Source organism: Platalea leucorodia, assembly GCF_965183815.1.
Source record: "Platalea leucorodia genome assembly, chromosome: 1".
Classification (NCBI taxonomy): domain Eukaryota; kingdom Metazoa; phylum Chordata; class Aves; order Pelecaniformes; family Threskiornithidae; genus Platalea; species Platalea leucorodia.
The window spans coordinates 168,585,127-168,600,041 of NC_138823.1; the positions used below are offsets into that span (position 1 = coordinate 168,585,127).

Here is a 14,915-nt window from a genome sequence, read left to right on the forward strand (position 1 = left end):
GGGAGCAGAGACCGACCCCCCCGGCTCCAGCCTCCTTTCAGGCCGTTGCAGAGAGCGATGAGGGCTCCCCTCAGCCTCCTCTTCTCCAGGCTGAGCCCCCCCAGCTCCCCCAGCCGCTCCTCCCCAGCCTTGGGCTCCAGCCCCTGCCCCAGCCTCGCTGCCCTGCTCTGGCCACGCTCCAGCCCCTCCATGGCCGCCTTGGGGTGCGGGGCCCAGCGCTGAGCACAGCACTCGAGGGGCGGCCTCACCAGTGCCCAGCGCAGGTGGACGATCCCTGCCCCGCTCCTGCTGGCCACACCGTTCCTGACACAAGCCAGGGTGCCACTGGCCCTCTTGGCCACCTGGGCACACTGCTGGCTCGTGTCCAGCGGCTGTCGACCAGCACCCCCAGGCCCTTTCCCGCCGGGCAGCTCCCAGCCGCTCCTCCCCACGCCTGCAGCGGTGCCTGGGGTTGCTGTGCCCCCAGGGCAGGACCCGGCCCTGAGCCTCGCTGCCCCTCACCCAGTTGGCCTCAGCCACAGAATTACCCAAGTAAAACACAGCCCCTAGGGAGGAGGTGATATTTTTCCGTGCTTGCCCATTTCTGTGATTGTTGTGCCATTTCTGCTGTTCGAGAGCAGCACCAGCGCCTCTGTGACAGCCAATACAAAGCTGTTTGTTCGGCACAGCTGATTTGCAATTCAGAGTAATCTCTTCCCACGCACATTCTCTCTAACGCGTCCTGCTGCACTTCACGGGTGACGGTTAAACTCCAGCCGCTGTTTCTGGAGAAGAAAAACCATAACCATCAGAAGCTGCAAAAGTCAAAGTCCGCAACAAAGCACACAGGTGCCTTTGGTAAATTATTTTAAATTCTGCTGCTGTTACTCCAAAGGGGGAAAAAAAAGTATTGTTATACCTGCTTTTAGGGTGTGGGCTATGATCTTCATGAATAAGGAATATTGCCTTGGCCAATATTTCTTTCCAAATGAGAACCGAAAGGCAACAGAGATGGAAATCTTGATTGCATTTCCATAATGGTGGTTTAATGAACTCCTCGTTTTCAAGTTTGTCTGTACTGGTAGTACACACCGGCTCATTAAAGGAACATTAACTTCTCGTGGTTATCTGCACCCTGCGAATACCTGGGTCAAAAGAATGAAAAAGCAGTTCTCTGTCCTGCCTGAATGTTTTTTTAGAAGGAAATTCCTTTATTTTAACTCCAATGAAGTTTTTAAAGCTATTTTCCTCTAAACTTGTCACATGAGTCTTTCACATACTTCATTTAAGCCATTTTTAATTCTTTGCTTATTTTGCAGAAAGGAAAATAGAATAGAAATAGACTAGAACAGAGGAGAGCAGAACAGAGCAGAGCAGTTCCGTTGGAAGGGCCCTACAACGACCATCTAGTCCAACTGCCCGACCACTTCAGGCCCGACCATATCTTGCAGGATTTGGAAATGCAATGCTCGCCCAGCTTTTTGTTTTAATTACGGTTTGTTCTGTCTGTCAGTTTTACGACGGCGATTTTCCCGTGGCGACAAGGGCTGCAGCTGGTTCCTCATGCGACTGTTTTTCACCGTGATGCTGAGCCGCGGGAGGCTCAGGCGGAGGCCGATCAGTCCCCGCTCCTCAGGGCCCTGGGCACCCTCCCGGAGGACCGGGGCGTGCGGGCTGCTTGGAGAGGATGGCCCGGGGGGTGAGGAAGGGGAGCTGCCCTTTGGGCAAAAGCCGAGGGTGTCTGCGCTTCCCTTCGCCTGCCCTGAGCTTCGTTATCTGCAGTGCCCGGAGCTCGCTGCAGCCACGGGGAAAGCCTGCTCATGGGACCTTTGGCAGAGGGCTCACGCCCTGGGCTGGTTTCCCGCTGAGACTTTCCCCGGCTCAGGAGGCATCTCCAGCGCGGGCATCAAGCACCCCCAGTGCTGTTCCCGCAGCCGCCGCGGGTGCTGGCCCCAGCCACGGCCCCGCACAGCCCCATCACTTGCCCACTGCGGCGGATCCCTCCGGAAGGACCCCCCCTCTTCTACCCTGGTGCTTTGCCGATGCTCTGTGGAGCCTTGTGCTGATCCTCAAGGCGTCTCTGGCTCTGGCGAGGTCGCTGTAATGAAACTGCATTGCACAGGACACCTGGATGAGCTGGCCTGGAGCTGGGACGGGATCGCTGTCGTCTCCCGTGCCCGTACCCCTGGCACCAGCACTGCGGGGCAGAGCCGAGAGCCCTGAGACAGCAAGGAGAGACCCCGGTGCCACAGGCATCGATGCAAAGGCCCTGCCAGAGCGCCCAGGCCGTCTGCGCGGCTCTTCCCTCGTCTCACCGACCCCGGGGAGGAAAACAAATCGTCCTCCGCCTGGCTGACCCCAGCTGCAGCTCCCCGAGGGACACCGGCTGCTGGGGAAGGGTGACAGGTCCCACGCCGAGCCCCGGGGCAGGCACCGCTTTGGCCCGAGGAACAGCGCAGCTCCCACAGCTGCCCTCGCGTGCCTGGCCGGCGGCGAAGGGCTTCCCCCATCTCTCCTCTCCCTTCCCGACCAGCCCTTGTGTCTCCATCACAGATGACAAGCAAGCCTCCGGCGGCTTCTCCAAGAGGGGTGCACGCACAGCAGTAAATCGGGGCGCCCGGGGCTGCGCGTGGTGGTAGGATGGTGCCAGGCCAGGAACGGTGGGTTTGGAGTATTTCAGTTGGTAATCTCCCGTGGAAATGCGTGGTAATTCCCCGAGGAGTCCCTGGGCTGGAGAGAGGCACGTGTCCGTGGAGCAGAGCGCTGCGTGCACCAGACGGACGTGGACGCGCTGGAGCGGGTCCAGCGAAGGGCTGCGAAGACGACTGGGGCATGGAAGCATCGGACGGATGGGGAGAGGCTGGGAGAGCTGGGAGCGCTCAGCCTGGAGAAGAGGAGGCTGAGGGGAGCCCTCATCGCTCTCTGCAACGGCCTGAAAGGAGGCTGGAGCCGGGGGGGTCGGTCTCTGCTCCCCAGGAACAAGCGCTGGGACGAGAGGGAACGGCCTCAAGCTGCGCCAGGGCAGGGTTGGGGTGGGTGTTAGGAACAATCCCTTCCCCAAAGGGCTGCCAGGCCCTGGCCCAGGCTGCCCCGGGCAGGGGCTGAGTCCCCATCCCTGGGGGGATTGAAAAGACGGGGAGATGTGGTGCTTGGGGACATGGGTTAGTGGTGGCCTTGGCAGCGCGGGGTTAGCGGTTGGACTCGAGGATCTTAAAGGTCTTTTCCAACCTTAACGATTCTATGATTCTATGATTCCTGTGACTCCGTGATTCATCGCTACCACAAAATAAGGCAAATCAGGGAAAGCAGAGCAAGGACAAAGAGAATTATCCCGCAACCCACAATTACCCTGCGTGGCGGAGCTCTGCACCGCTCCCTCGTTTTCCTCTCTGCTTTGTACCTCCCCACGTGCTATTCCACCTCTCCGTTGAGCTGGGCTCCGGGTCTGCGTGGTTGCTGCCCCACTTGCCCCGGTTCTCCCGCACCACGCGGCAGACCGTCCCCATCAGCTTGGCGACCCGCTGCTCCCGTTCGGTGCCAACTGTTGAAGCCGCAGTACCTGCTCCCGCACCGCAGGATCAGGTCCTGGAGCGCTCCGTTGCCGCAATACCGCAGGTAATCGTGCAGCGACCGCACCAGGTCTTCTTCGTGGGTGAGTAAGACGATTGTGTGCCTCAAACCATCGACTCTAAAACTGTCCTGCGGTCTCTGCCTGGCCTCCTGGTCCTCCTCGGTGAATCGTCCCAGCTCGGTTACCAGCAGCAGCACGTGGGGGCCCGGGGAGGACAGCCTGACGCAACGAGTGATTTCTTTGTACGCTTCACTGGCGGCAGCTCTTGGATCAAAAATATCGTCCGTGTCAATGACCGTGATGTCCTCGCCGTCGCAGCGCCCTCGCGCTTGCACACAGCTCATGGTCACCGGCTCGGTCACAAGCTTGGACTTGAGCACGCTGTTCTCCGAGGAGGGTGTTCCCGGTGCCGCTTTTCCCTGCCCCACTCTTCCCAGCCAGGAGGAGCCTCATCCCCGAGCCCCCGCCGTCCCCCGGCAGCGTGGGAATGGGAGCGCGCGGGACGGCCACGGCCACGCCGCACGGACAAAAGCGGCCGTACGCGACTGCCGTCAGCACCGCGGGGCTGCCTGCGCCAGGTCCCTGGGGTGTCCGCAGGGGCTGGGGACACCGGTAACGTCCTCCAGGCACCCTTGAAGCGCTCTCTGGCACAGCCTGCTCCCCCCCAGGTCGTCCTGCCTGCAAAACAGGCACCGCAGCGGCTTTGTGCTGTTCGTCAGGGAGAAACCAGCTCCCTCCCTGCACGGCTCTTCTGGCTGCCCGGGCACGCCTGGGCTCCCTTCCTCCCCCCAAAAAACCTTCCAGCCAGCATAAAGCCTCGCACGTCTCCCTCCCCTGCCCCTCCAGCCCGGTGCCTTTGCGCTGCCTGGCTGGAGCCAGCGCCGAGGCAGGAGTACCGCTGCAGCCGCAGAGCTCATCCCTTCTCCTGGTGCCTCCCTGCCGGCACACGGAGCGAGGCCGGACGGGGTCTGGCTCTGCCCGTGGGAGCAAGGCTTGGCCCGGGGCTCAGGCTCCTTCCTGGGCAAGCAGGCAGAGAGCTGGGGGCTGGCAGAGACCGTGTCCCCTTGGAGGCTCTTGGAGCCACCGGGAAGTGCCCGTGCACGGCGATGGCAGTGGCAGCCTGTAGCAAAGCCCTCGTGCTGCAGCTGGGGCAGCACACGGACCCTTCGTGGCACCGGCTCCTCCCCATGGCAGGGCAGAGCCGGAGCCTGCTGCAGACAGGGGGAAGCCACCCCCTTCCTGCCTGCCCCTCGCTTCACCCCGTCTGGTGACCCCCTGCCTCGACCACAGACCTCCAGCCTGTGGCCACACGTCTGACACTACGGTTAGAAACAAAAGCTGTGGGGCGGGCAGGACCGCTGTGCCGTGGAGTCCTCGCTTGCTCCCAGTACCTCTGCATGCCGCCGTCGGCACCCGTGCAGCGCTCCCGGTACCTCTGCATGCCACCGTTGGTGCCTGTGCAGCGCTCCCGGTACCTCTGCACACTGTCGGTGCCTGTGCAGCACTCCCGGTACCTCTGCATGCTGCTGTCGGCGCCCGTGCAGCGCTCCCGGTACCTCTGCATGCCGCCGTCAGCACCCGTGCAGCGCTCCCGGTACCTCTGCATGCCACCGTCGGTGCCTGTGCAGTGCTCCCGGTACCTCTGCATGCCGCTGTCGATGCCTGTGCAGCGTTCCTGGTACCTCTGCACACCATCGGCACCCGTGCAGCACTCCCGGTACCTCTGCATGCCACTGTTGGTGCCTGTGCAGCACTCCCGGTACCTCTGCACACTGTCGGTGCCTGTGTAGTGCTCCCGGTACCTCTGCATGCCACCATCAGCACCTGTGCAGCGCTCCCAGTACCTCTGCACACTGTTGGTGCCCGTGCAGCGCTCCCAGTACCTCTGCACACTGTCGGCGCCCGTGCAGCGCTCCCGGTGCTGCCGCAGGTGCCGGCCCCAGCCATGGCCCGGCACAGGCCGCAGCAGCTCCTGGGCGCAGCCCGGGCTGGCCGAGGCCACCGCAGCCCCGCTGTCCTCGGAGCCGTACCCCAAGGGACGGGCTGCTCCGGGATGCCGCCCTGCGGGAGGGACGCTCGGTGCCGTGCCTGGTGCCGGCGGGGGCTGCTCCCAGGTCCTGCCTTCGCTTCGGGAGCCGTTTGGGGCAGTGGGAAGCAGGAAGGGTGGAAACAGCAGCCCAGGAGGGGCCAAGCTTCCCATGGGAAGGGGGGTCCCGCATGTCCCCGGGGGGCGAGCGGCTCTGCACTGTGCCGCGGCAGCATGGCTCTGCCGGGCAGCCGCCGGCATGGTGGCTGGCTCGCTGGCTGACCTCTCCCCAAGGGAGCCGTTTCCCAGCGCGGAGGAGACGTCCTCAGCCTCGGGTACCCCTGGGGTCCCCGGGTGCCGCTCTCCGTACGCGGGGTCTTGCGTGTCCCCGCGCTCTGGGGGGCCTCCGGCGCCGCTGGCGTGGCAGGACGCGGGTGCCCCGGCCAGGTGCAGCAAAAGCACTGAACCGCGCAGCCGTGGGGGGAAGAGGCCGAGTTTCGGGCCCCGTTACTGGCAACAAAGCGCGTGGGAAGGAGAAAGCGAGACCTTGCCCACGCACGGGACCTCAGCGCGGCTGAGCCGGGGCGGTGGCATCCCGGTCTGTGACAGCGGGGTTTTCCCCTGAAACCTCCCTGGGGTCTCGGATGTTTGTGACTCCTGCAGCTGGGGGATGCTGCCCCGTTCCCAGCCGCCCAGGCGTGACCCACCCGGCCGGCCTCTCCGCGGCCGCCCCCGCCTCCTCGGCTCGCTGGGACCTGCCGCGGGGACGTGGCTGCCTCCGGGATGCTCGAAGGGACCAGGACATGCTGGCATCGTCCCTGGTCCCGGGGAGGGCGGCACCGGCTGCGGAGCCCCCGGAGCGGAGCCGCAACGTTCAGTGTGGGCGCAGGGAACAGCAGGGCTGGGACACGGGGATGTCAGAATGTCGGGACACCAGGTGTCAGGGACATCGGGACCTGGGACGTGAGGACGCAGGGACCTCAGAGACCAAGGGATCCGGGAACTAAGGGATCCCAAGGATCCTGCAGCTCCAGAGATCGAGGGCCACACGGTCCCAGAGAACCAGAGACCCTGGGGACGCCAGGGACGCCAGGACACGGGGCTGCCCCCCGCCCACGTGCGCAACCCGGGGTGCCGGTGCTGCGCGGGGGCCCCGTGCCGCTGGTGATTTTCCCCGCCGGCAGCGTGGGTGCTCTGCGCAGGCGGCTGCAAAGGGGAACCACCGCCATGAAAGCGGCGAGGGCGGCAGGGGCAGAGCCCGGCGGCGACGAGGGACAGGGAAGAGACGGGAGGCGCCGGGCTGCGGCCGTGCCAGGACGGCGACCGTGCTGCCGGGGTTTGTGGGGCAGAGACAACCGTAGGGCACCGGTATGTGCCGCAAAGGAAGCCTCGTGCCCGCCGCAGCCCATGCGCCGGCAGCAGAGCTTCATCCACACTCCCCACACCAGCGGCAAACACCCCGTGCCCGCTGTGTGATCCGTGCCGGCACCCTCTCCAGCACGTTCTCGAAATGCCAGCGACGAGCGGTTCTCCGGGCAGTGCCAAGCACAGGAAGGATTCCCTGGGTGCTCCGGGCCGGCAGCACCCGCGGCAGGGTGCGGCGGGGATGGCTGAGCTTGCGGCACAGCCCAGGCTCACCGCGCTGGCCAGCACGCCCGGCCTGAGCCCGTGGAGCGGTCCCCAGGCTGGTGACCGGCTTGCGCGGGGGTTTCCCTGCTCCTGGCCACTGCTCATCCCAGTTACGTCCCTCCCTTGGGATGGCGGAGGCGTGGCACCCGCTCTGCCGATCCCTGGCACAGGATCCAGCCGAGCCTGCGGCAGCGGCAGCCAGTGAGCCGGGCAGGAGAGGCTGGGGCGGGTGCCTGCCAGGGGCTCGCTGGGGAGGGCGAGCAGGGGTCCTGCTCCGCCACCGTCCCGCCAGCGACGCGGGGCCTTCGGCAGCCTGGAGAGCGCAGAAAAGCAAGGGGGAGGTGGGAGCAAACCCCGCTGCGGCCGGCACAAGGCTCAAACACCCACTCATGAGAGAGAAACCCCCCGAGCCGTGCCGGAGAGGAGGGAGCCACATGGAGCCGGTGCCTCGCAGAGCGAGGCCACGCGGCCCGTCGCTCGCCAGCAGCCGGCGGTGCGGACCTGGCCACGCCGCTGTCCGAGCAGCTCCGTCCTCGGCAAGGAGCGGCCTCGATGCGCCCGAGCAGAGGCTGCAGCGGCTCCCCAGGCCCCCGCCACCGTGAAACACCCAGAGCCTTCGCTCAAACGCGGTGCCCGGCTTGACAGCACAGCGTGAACCACGAACACGGAATATAACTTGGGTGTTTTGCTAAATACGCGTTCCCGTGTTTGCATTTGCTCTCCAGGAGACCCCGGCTGGGTTAGAGCACCGGCGGGAGGGCCGGCGCGGCTCCCCCAGCTCTGCTCCGCACACCCAGCCCGGGGACGGGGTGCCCCTGGGGGTGCAGGGACCTGGAGGGGCTCCCCGAGCTCCCCGTGAGACGGAGACGCGGGATTTTCCAGGCTTAATTCGTTTAATGATACACATCGACGTACCGGCATTTCCACACAGCAGCGGCAAAGGAAGCGGCGGGGGGACGGGGCAGCGCGGGGGTCCCTGGGCAGGCACCCGCACGGGGCTTCATGTCTCGTCCGAGGGTACCAGAGCCGAGGGGAAGCTCGTGGGCAGCGCAGCGCCGGCCGGCAACCCGCAGCTGCCGGGGCCGAGCCCGGCTGGTGGCCGATGCCGAGACAGCCCTGTGCGGAGCAACGCGTTTGGGGAAAAACATCCCTGGGTTTGGAAAACGCATTCCTGCTGCTCCGGTTTGTTATTACCCACGTGGAGCGTCCTGCCCGGGGATGGGCGGCGCTGCCGCCGGCGCGGGGCGAAGGCCGGGGTGTCACAAAGTGCCACACGTCCCCCCCGCGGGGACGCTCGCCCCGGACGCTCGCCCTGGAGCCCGCGGCTGGCCCACGGCGTCGCAGGAGGGGTGATGCGAGGGCGCGGGGGGGGCTGCGGGAGGGAGCCCCGGCCAAGCTCCCTCAGGATTCGGCAGCGGCCGGGACATTCCCGTCACCAGGAGCTGGGACCGTGCCACACGCCGGTCCCCACCTGCAGCCGCTCGTGCCTGGCACGGCAGAGCAGGGCAGTTTGCCCGTCCCGGCTGCGGCTCACCTCTCCCAGCCAGGCTCTGGCTCTTGGTCACGGTTCGGCGCCGGCACATCTCCGGAGTGGAGCCTTCCCACCAGCCGGGTCCTCGCGGTCCGCCCTGCCGCCCCAACCCCGCACCTTCCTGGCCGGGTGCTCCCCGCCGCCTCTGCGTTGTCCTTTGGCTCCTCGCCGCCGGCACCACGCCGGGACCTCTGCGCTGCCTGGCCTGGGGCTCTCTGCCTCGCCGCAGCGGGGTGCAGCCCCCCGCCTCGCCGCAGTCCCTCCTCTGCGCCGGAGCTGCCGCCGGTGGGGAAGCAGTCTCCACCCTCGAGCTTTGTGTTTTATTTTATCTTTATTTCGTGCGATTTCTGTGCCGGCGGGGGCTCTGCGCAGCTGGGGCGAGCCGCTGCCTCCTCCTCTTCACGCCCCTCTCCCCGGCAGCGTGGCGGTGCGGCTCCTTCCCCGTGAAACGCGGCGTGTGGCCGGCGGCTGCTGAGATCTGGCTCCGCTCTGGCATTCGCAGCCGTCATTCCCTGGGCGAGCAAGCACAGCAGAGGTTACCCCGCGCCGGCACCCGGCACGCTGGCCACGTGGGGAAGGCGAGCGGATTCACCATGCCGGACTGCAGCCGCGCCGGGCAGGGCAGGGCAGGGGGACGCGTGGGGATGCCCTGGGGAAACCTCCCTCCTCCTCCTCCATGGTCTCTTGCCCCAGCCCAGGGGGTTTAAGCTGCGGCAGGAGGCTGCGCCGCCACGGCACGGGGCGAAGGGGAGGAAGGGCTCCCCGGGAACCATGCGGGCTGCACGAGGCTCCTGCCGGCGCGGGGGACGGGAGGGCCCGAGGCTCCCGGCGCTGGCGGGATCGGCCTCGTGACCGTCAGGAGAAAAACCCCAGCAGGAGGCCGAGGGGCCGGAAGCGGGTGAGGAGCACGGCCCGGAGGGTTCCCAGGCCAAGGTGGGGCTGCTGGCGCCCCGTCACGCCGGGCACGGCTACGTGCGTGGCCGGGCTGGGCTGTGTGCCCCGAGCGGGCGTGCCGGCGGCTCCCCATGCAGTGCCGACGGGGCTGCCCCGTGCCCCAAAACCCCAGGGAAGCGTCTAGGGACCCCCAGCTCCCCCGGGAGAGAATCCCCCGTCGCAGGAGGGAGCGCGAGCACGGCGCCGGGTGCTCCCGCGCCACCTGGGGGGGAACCGGCTCGGGGGGCCACAGCGGGAGAGCCCCGGCGGGGCAGCCCCGAAGGCGGGGGGCGGCGCGGGCACCGCCGGGCCCCGCGGTGGGAGCGGAGGGGGCGCCGAGGCGCGGGGGGGTCTCACGTGAGGGCGGCCTCGGCCCCGTGGGTGCTCTGGTGCGCGGTGAGGTCGGCCTTCTGGGCGAAGCTCTCGCCGCACTGGGCGCAGGCGAAGGGGGTCTCGCCGGCGTGGGTGCGCCGGTGGATCTTCAGGGAGCCCTTTTGGCTGAAGGTCTTGCCGCAGTCGGGGCAGGCGAAGGGCCGCTCGCCGCCGTGGCTGCGCTGGTGCGCGGCCAGGCTGCTCCGGCAGCCGAAGCCCTTCCCGCACCGGGCGCAGGCGAAGGGGCCGCCGGCTGCCTCATGCGGCTCCGGCGAGCGGCTGCCGCCGGGCCGGACCTCGGCGGCGGTGCCGGGCCGGTCCTCGGCGTGGGTGCGCTGGTGGTTGAGGAGGAAGCGCTGCTCGCGGAAGCGCTTCCCGCAGCGCTGGCAGGAGAAGGGCTTCTCGCCGCTGTGGATGCGCTGGTGGGTGAGCAGGTTCTGCTTGAGGCTGAAGCTCTTCTGGCAGACGCCGCACTGGTAGGGACGCTCCCCGGTGTGGATGCGCTGGTGGATGATGAGGTTGTGCTTGAGGCTGAAGGCTTTGCCGCACTCGGCGCAGATGAAGGCGCGTTCCCCGGCGTGGTGCTTCTGGTGCCGGGCGAGGCTGGGCTGCTGGCCGAAGCATTCCCCGCAGAGGATGCACTTGAACTCCTTCTCCGCCTCCTCCTCCGCCTGGCTGTGGATCACCAGCGCCTTCTCATCCCCCAGGCCCTCCTCGCCGCCCGGGAAGGCGAAGGGGTTCTCGCCCGCGGGCGAAGCCAGGTCCGTCATGGGCGCCCGCTGCCCGGCTCACGGCGCCCGCATCCCTGGGGAGCGCAGACAGGGAAGGGCTGCAGCTCCCGGCGCCTCCGGGAAACTGGTCGGACTGGGGCGTGCCGGCACCGCCGACCCCCTCCGGAGCTCCCACCCGCCGCGTCCCCCGCCCCGGCGGCACCGGGGGCTCCCCCGCGGGGGCTGCGGCGGCGCGGCCTGGGGAGCCCCGGAGGTGTCGGGGCTCGGCCTCGACCGCGGCGGGCACGCGGCCACGTGCCGGGCTGGCGGGCAGCTGCCTGCCGAGCGCAGGCAGGGTGTGGGCAGCTGCCCCGGGGCGCTGAGCGGGGCTGGGGGGCGGCTTTGGCCGCCGGGGCCGGGCCCGGGGTTGGGGGGCCCGGGGGACCCCACGCTGCGGCCCCGGGAGGGAGGCGGGCTGCGCCGGGCCGGGCCGAGCGGGGCCGAGCCCAGCCGAGCCGAGAGGCGCCGAGCGCGGCCGAGAGGGGCCGAACCAGGCCGAGCGGAGCCGAACCGGCCCGAGCGGGGCCGAGCCCAGCCGAATGCGGCCGAGCCGAGCCGAGCCCAGCCCAGCCGAGTGGGGCCGAGCCCAGTCGAGCGGGGCCGAGCCGGGCCGAGCGGTTCCGAGCGGAGCCGAGCCCAGCCGAGCGGGGCCGAGCCCAGCCGAGCCCAGCCGAACGGGGCCGAGCGGTTCCGAGCGGAGCCGAGCGGGGCCGAGCCGCCCTCCCCTGCACCGGGCGCCGGGGGCCCCCCCGCTCCCGTCCGGTCGCGTCGCGCTGGGCCCGGCCGGCCCCGGCCCCGGCCCCGGCCCCGGCCCCCTCGGCGCATCCCCGCCGGGCGGCTCCCGCGGCGCTTCCTGGGCGGGCGGGGCCGGGCCGGGCCGCAGCCGCCGCGGGGCCGGGCAGGGGCTGCCCGGGGCGCGGCGTGGGGGGGTCCCCGGCCCCGCTCCCCCCCGCCCCGGTTCCCCCGGTTCCCCCCGCCCGGTGCTGACCTGCCCGAGGAGCCGCCGCCGCCGCCGCCGCCGCCTCCCGCCGGCCCCGCCCGCCTGACGCACCGGGCCCGCCGCGCCCCTCGCCCCGGCCTTGCGGCGGCTCCGCCCCGGGGGCGACCGGACCCCCCGCAGGGCGATCGCCCGCCGGCCCGTGGCAACCTCAGCCCGGCCCGGGGCCGGGATCCGGCCCGGATCGCCCCAAAACCGGGGGGACCGGGAACGGCGGGGGGCGGGGGGGGGGGGCGCGCCGGGGGGGGGGGGGGCCGCACAGTGGCCCCGGCGTGTGTTTGCCCCAGGGCAAGTGGGGCCCGGCCCCGGGGCCCCCCCACCCCCGGTGGGACCTGGGTGTCCCCCAGCTCCGAGCCCGCGGGCGACTCCGGCAGGCGGCGAGGTTGCCCAGTGCCATGGGTCGGGGCCGGCTCCGGCACCGGCACCGGGACGCCCCAGCAGTGCCGAATCACCCCGGTGGTGCCGAATCACCCCGGCCTGCGAGGGAGCGGCGGCTTCTGCCAGGCCCCGTGCGCCGGCCACACAGCCCGTGCCGGCGGGCGACCTGACACGGGAGCTGCGGCCAGGCAGTGCCGGAGCGAGAGCCGCCGGCCGGCCTCGGCAACCCCGGGCTGCGTTTTGGTTGCAGCACAGCGGATGTGACGGTGGCCCCGGCACAGAGCCGCCCGTGCCACCGCTCCCCGAGCCGCCCCGGCTGAGCCACGGGCTGGTTGCGACGGCAGCGGGTGCTGCGGTGCGGAGCCCACCACGCACAGCGCCGGGGCCGCCCTTGCCGGGTACCGTGGGCCGTGCAGTGCCCACCCCGGGGGCCGTGCCGGTCCTGAGCTCCCACCGCGGCCGGGGACGAGGCCTTTCTGCCCGTTGTGGTCCCGCGGCAACCCCAGCCGGCACCGCCGGGAGCTCGTGCGTGCCACAAGCACCTCCAGGCCGTAACCAACGCCGGCGCTCGCAGCCCCCAGTGTCCTGGAGAGGTTCGGTGGTGGCAGAGCGCGTTGGAGGGCGCCGGGCCCGGCATAGGCAGCGCGGCACGGCCGGGGACAGCCCTGGGCACCCGCCAGCCGTGCCGGGCGCAGCAGCTCTCCGCAGGCCGCAGCTTGCCGGCGCTCGGCTGGGATGCTGTTCGGCAGAGATTGCTATCGCTCCGTTGCCCAGACCTGCTGTGCCGGGGCCAGGCGATGGCAAGACACCGGCCCCGTCCGCGCCTGCCTTCCCAGCGCCGAAGCCGAAGCCGGGAGCTGGCTGTTGTCCCCTTCCCAAGGGGACCGGGACCAGGAGTGCTGGAGCTGGCCAGGGGCAACGTTGCGGTGCGGGGACGGCCAGGACGCGGCTGGGAAGCCATGACGCTGGTGTCGCTCCCTTTCTGGCGGAGGTGGCGGGACCGGGGGCTGCCGGGGGCCGGGACAGGGGACGCCTGTCCCCGAGCGGTGGCGGGGGGACGGCAGGAGGCCGCCTCGGCTCCACGTCCCCACCGGAGCGCGGTGAGCGGCACGGCCAGGCGCAGCTCCTGGCAAACGCCTCCTGGGTGGCAGGGCGCAGGGCTGGGCAGCGCCGTGGGCTGCGGGTGTCTCCGGCCCATGGCTTCCCCCCAGAACGGCTGCTCCCGGGAAGGTTTGGGCCGGGAGGAGCTTTGAGGTGTTTGGGGGCGAGGGGAGCCCGGGGCCGGCGCCTCTCTGCCAAAGGATTCCTCCCTGGAGGGGTTCGTCAGCGGACGTTACCGGTAACGAAGCTGGATGCCCCCCAACCCCCAGAGCCTCGGCTGCGGTTGCACGACAGAGGCCTGACGCCCTCCGATCGGCTCCCCCGGCGCCCGGCCCCGCCGTAGGAGGGAAAACCGGGCCCAGCGCCGGTCCCGGTCCCTTGGCCGCGCTGGTGGTCCCGGCGAGCCGGGCTGGGGGCTGGCAGCTGCGGGGCAGAGCCGCTGCCCACCACGGCGGGGTTACGGAGGGCAGCAGCTCCGCGAGCCGGGGGACGCGGCGGAGCAGGGCCCGCACCGATCGAAGCCTGCTGCGGTGCCAGGGCCGGCTCGTCTGGCGGCCAGAGCCGCGCCGAGGGAAGGAGCCGAGCACGAGCCCCGGAGCAGCCGGGATTTGGCCCCCCCGCCCTAGGAAGCGCTGCAAGTCACCGGTTTTGCGGACAATCCTGCACGTTTTCCCCGTTCCTCTGAGAGGTTTTTTGCTACCAGATGGAAAAACCAGGAGCGCTTCGGCAAGCGGCTTTGCCAGCAGCACGACCGTAAATTGAACTGCGACAAAACGAGAGGAGCAAAGCGGACGCGGGGACCAACAACCGGCGCCGCGGCTGGGGCTGCCCGGCACGGCGGCTCCTCTGGCACCGTGGCTCCTCTGGCACCGCATCCATGGCGCCTGCGACGCCGTCCCTGCCGTCACCTTCTGGTGCCGCAGCCGGCGGCTGGCCCTGGCACGCATGCCAAGCCGCAGGTGCCACGCCGCCGCCGGCTCCGCCAGGGAAGGAGAGAGCCCAGGGATGCGGCTTTAGCCCTGGAGGTCGGGAAGAGCCCAAGGCCCAGCCAGAAATTCACCCGCCTTCGCCTCAGCCTAAACTCAGGCCTAGATTTAAGCTTTAAGATTAAGCTTAAGGAGACCCCGCTGTCCCCGCCTGGCCGGGCTCCTTCCGCAGTACGGCCCCGACGCTTCCCGGGACGGAGGAGCCAGGAGCCTGCTGTGAGAAAGCTTTTATTTTAAATAACCTCAAAAAAATAGAATTGCAAGGACCTGAAATGCTGCTGGAGCGGAGCGGGGGGAGGAGGGCGGCGCGTCTGCCTGCGGGCGGGGGGGGCCGGGGCCCAGCCTGCCGGATTTCGGGTGCCAGGACCCTGCTGCCAGGCAGCTCCCACCCAGCTGCTTCGTTGCCTCACCCCGGCAAAGCTCCAGTCGTGACCGTCCCGGTGTCCCCTCAGCTGCCGCCCCGGCTCCCGGCAGGTGCCAAAGCCTCTCCTTAGGCTACGCCCCTTGGGATGCACCCCAAAACCCACAGCGGTAGCTGGGCGCTGGCGGCGAGCGGCGCGGCACCGAGCCGGGCTGCGGTGACACCATCCATCCCCTGTGATTTCAAGGAAGGTCTTTGCCCGACGCTCGCAGCCGCCGGCA

General features: G+C 69.4%; 1 protein-coding gene across 1 annotated transcript; it reads right to left on the reverse strand.

Moving 5' to 3' along the window:
- Window positions 1–8,099: 8,099 nt before the first annotated feature.
- LOC309590420 (uncharacterized protein) lies at window positions 8,100–11,844 on the reverse strand. Its single transcript, XM_082311577.1, has 3 exons — window positions 11,800–11,844; window positions 10,027–10,846; window positions 8,100–9,248 (listed from the first exon to the last, which is right to left on the reverse strand). The coding sequence occupies exons 2-3, from the start codon at window positions 10,809–10,811 to the stop codon at window positions 9,242–9,244; spliced, it is 792 nt and encodes a 263-aa protein (XP_082167703.1). The 5' UTR covers window positions 10,812–10,846; window positions 11,800–11,844; the 3' UTR covers window positions 8,100–9,241.
- Between the last annotated feature and the right edge of the window lie 3,071 nt (window positions 11,845–14,915).

Coding starts and splice junctions, on each gene's coding strand:
- LOC309590420 (XM_082311577.1), bottom strand. CDS start 10,811: ATGACGGACCTGGCTTCGCCCGCGGGCGAGAACCCCTTCGCCTTCCCG.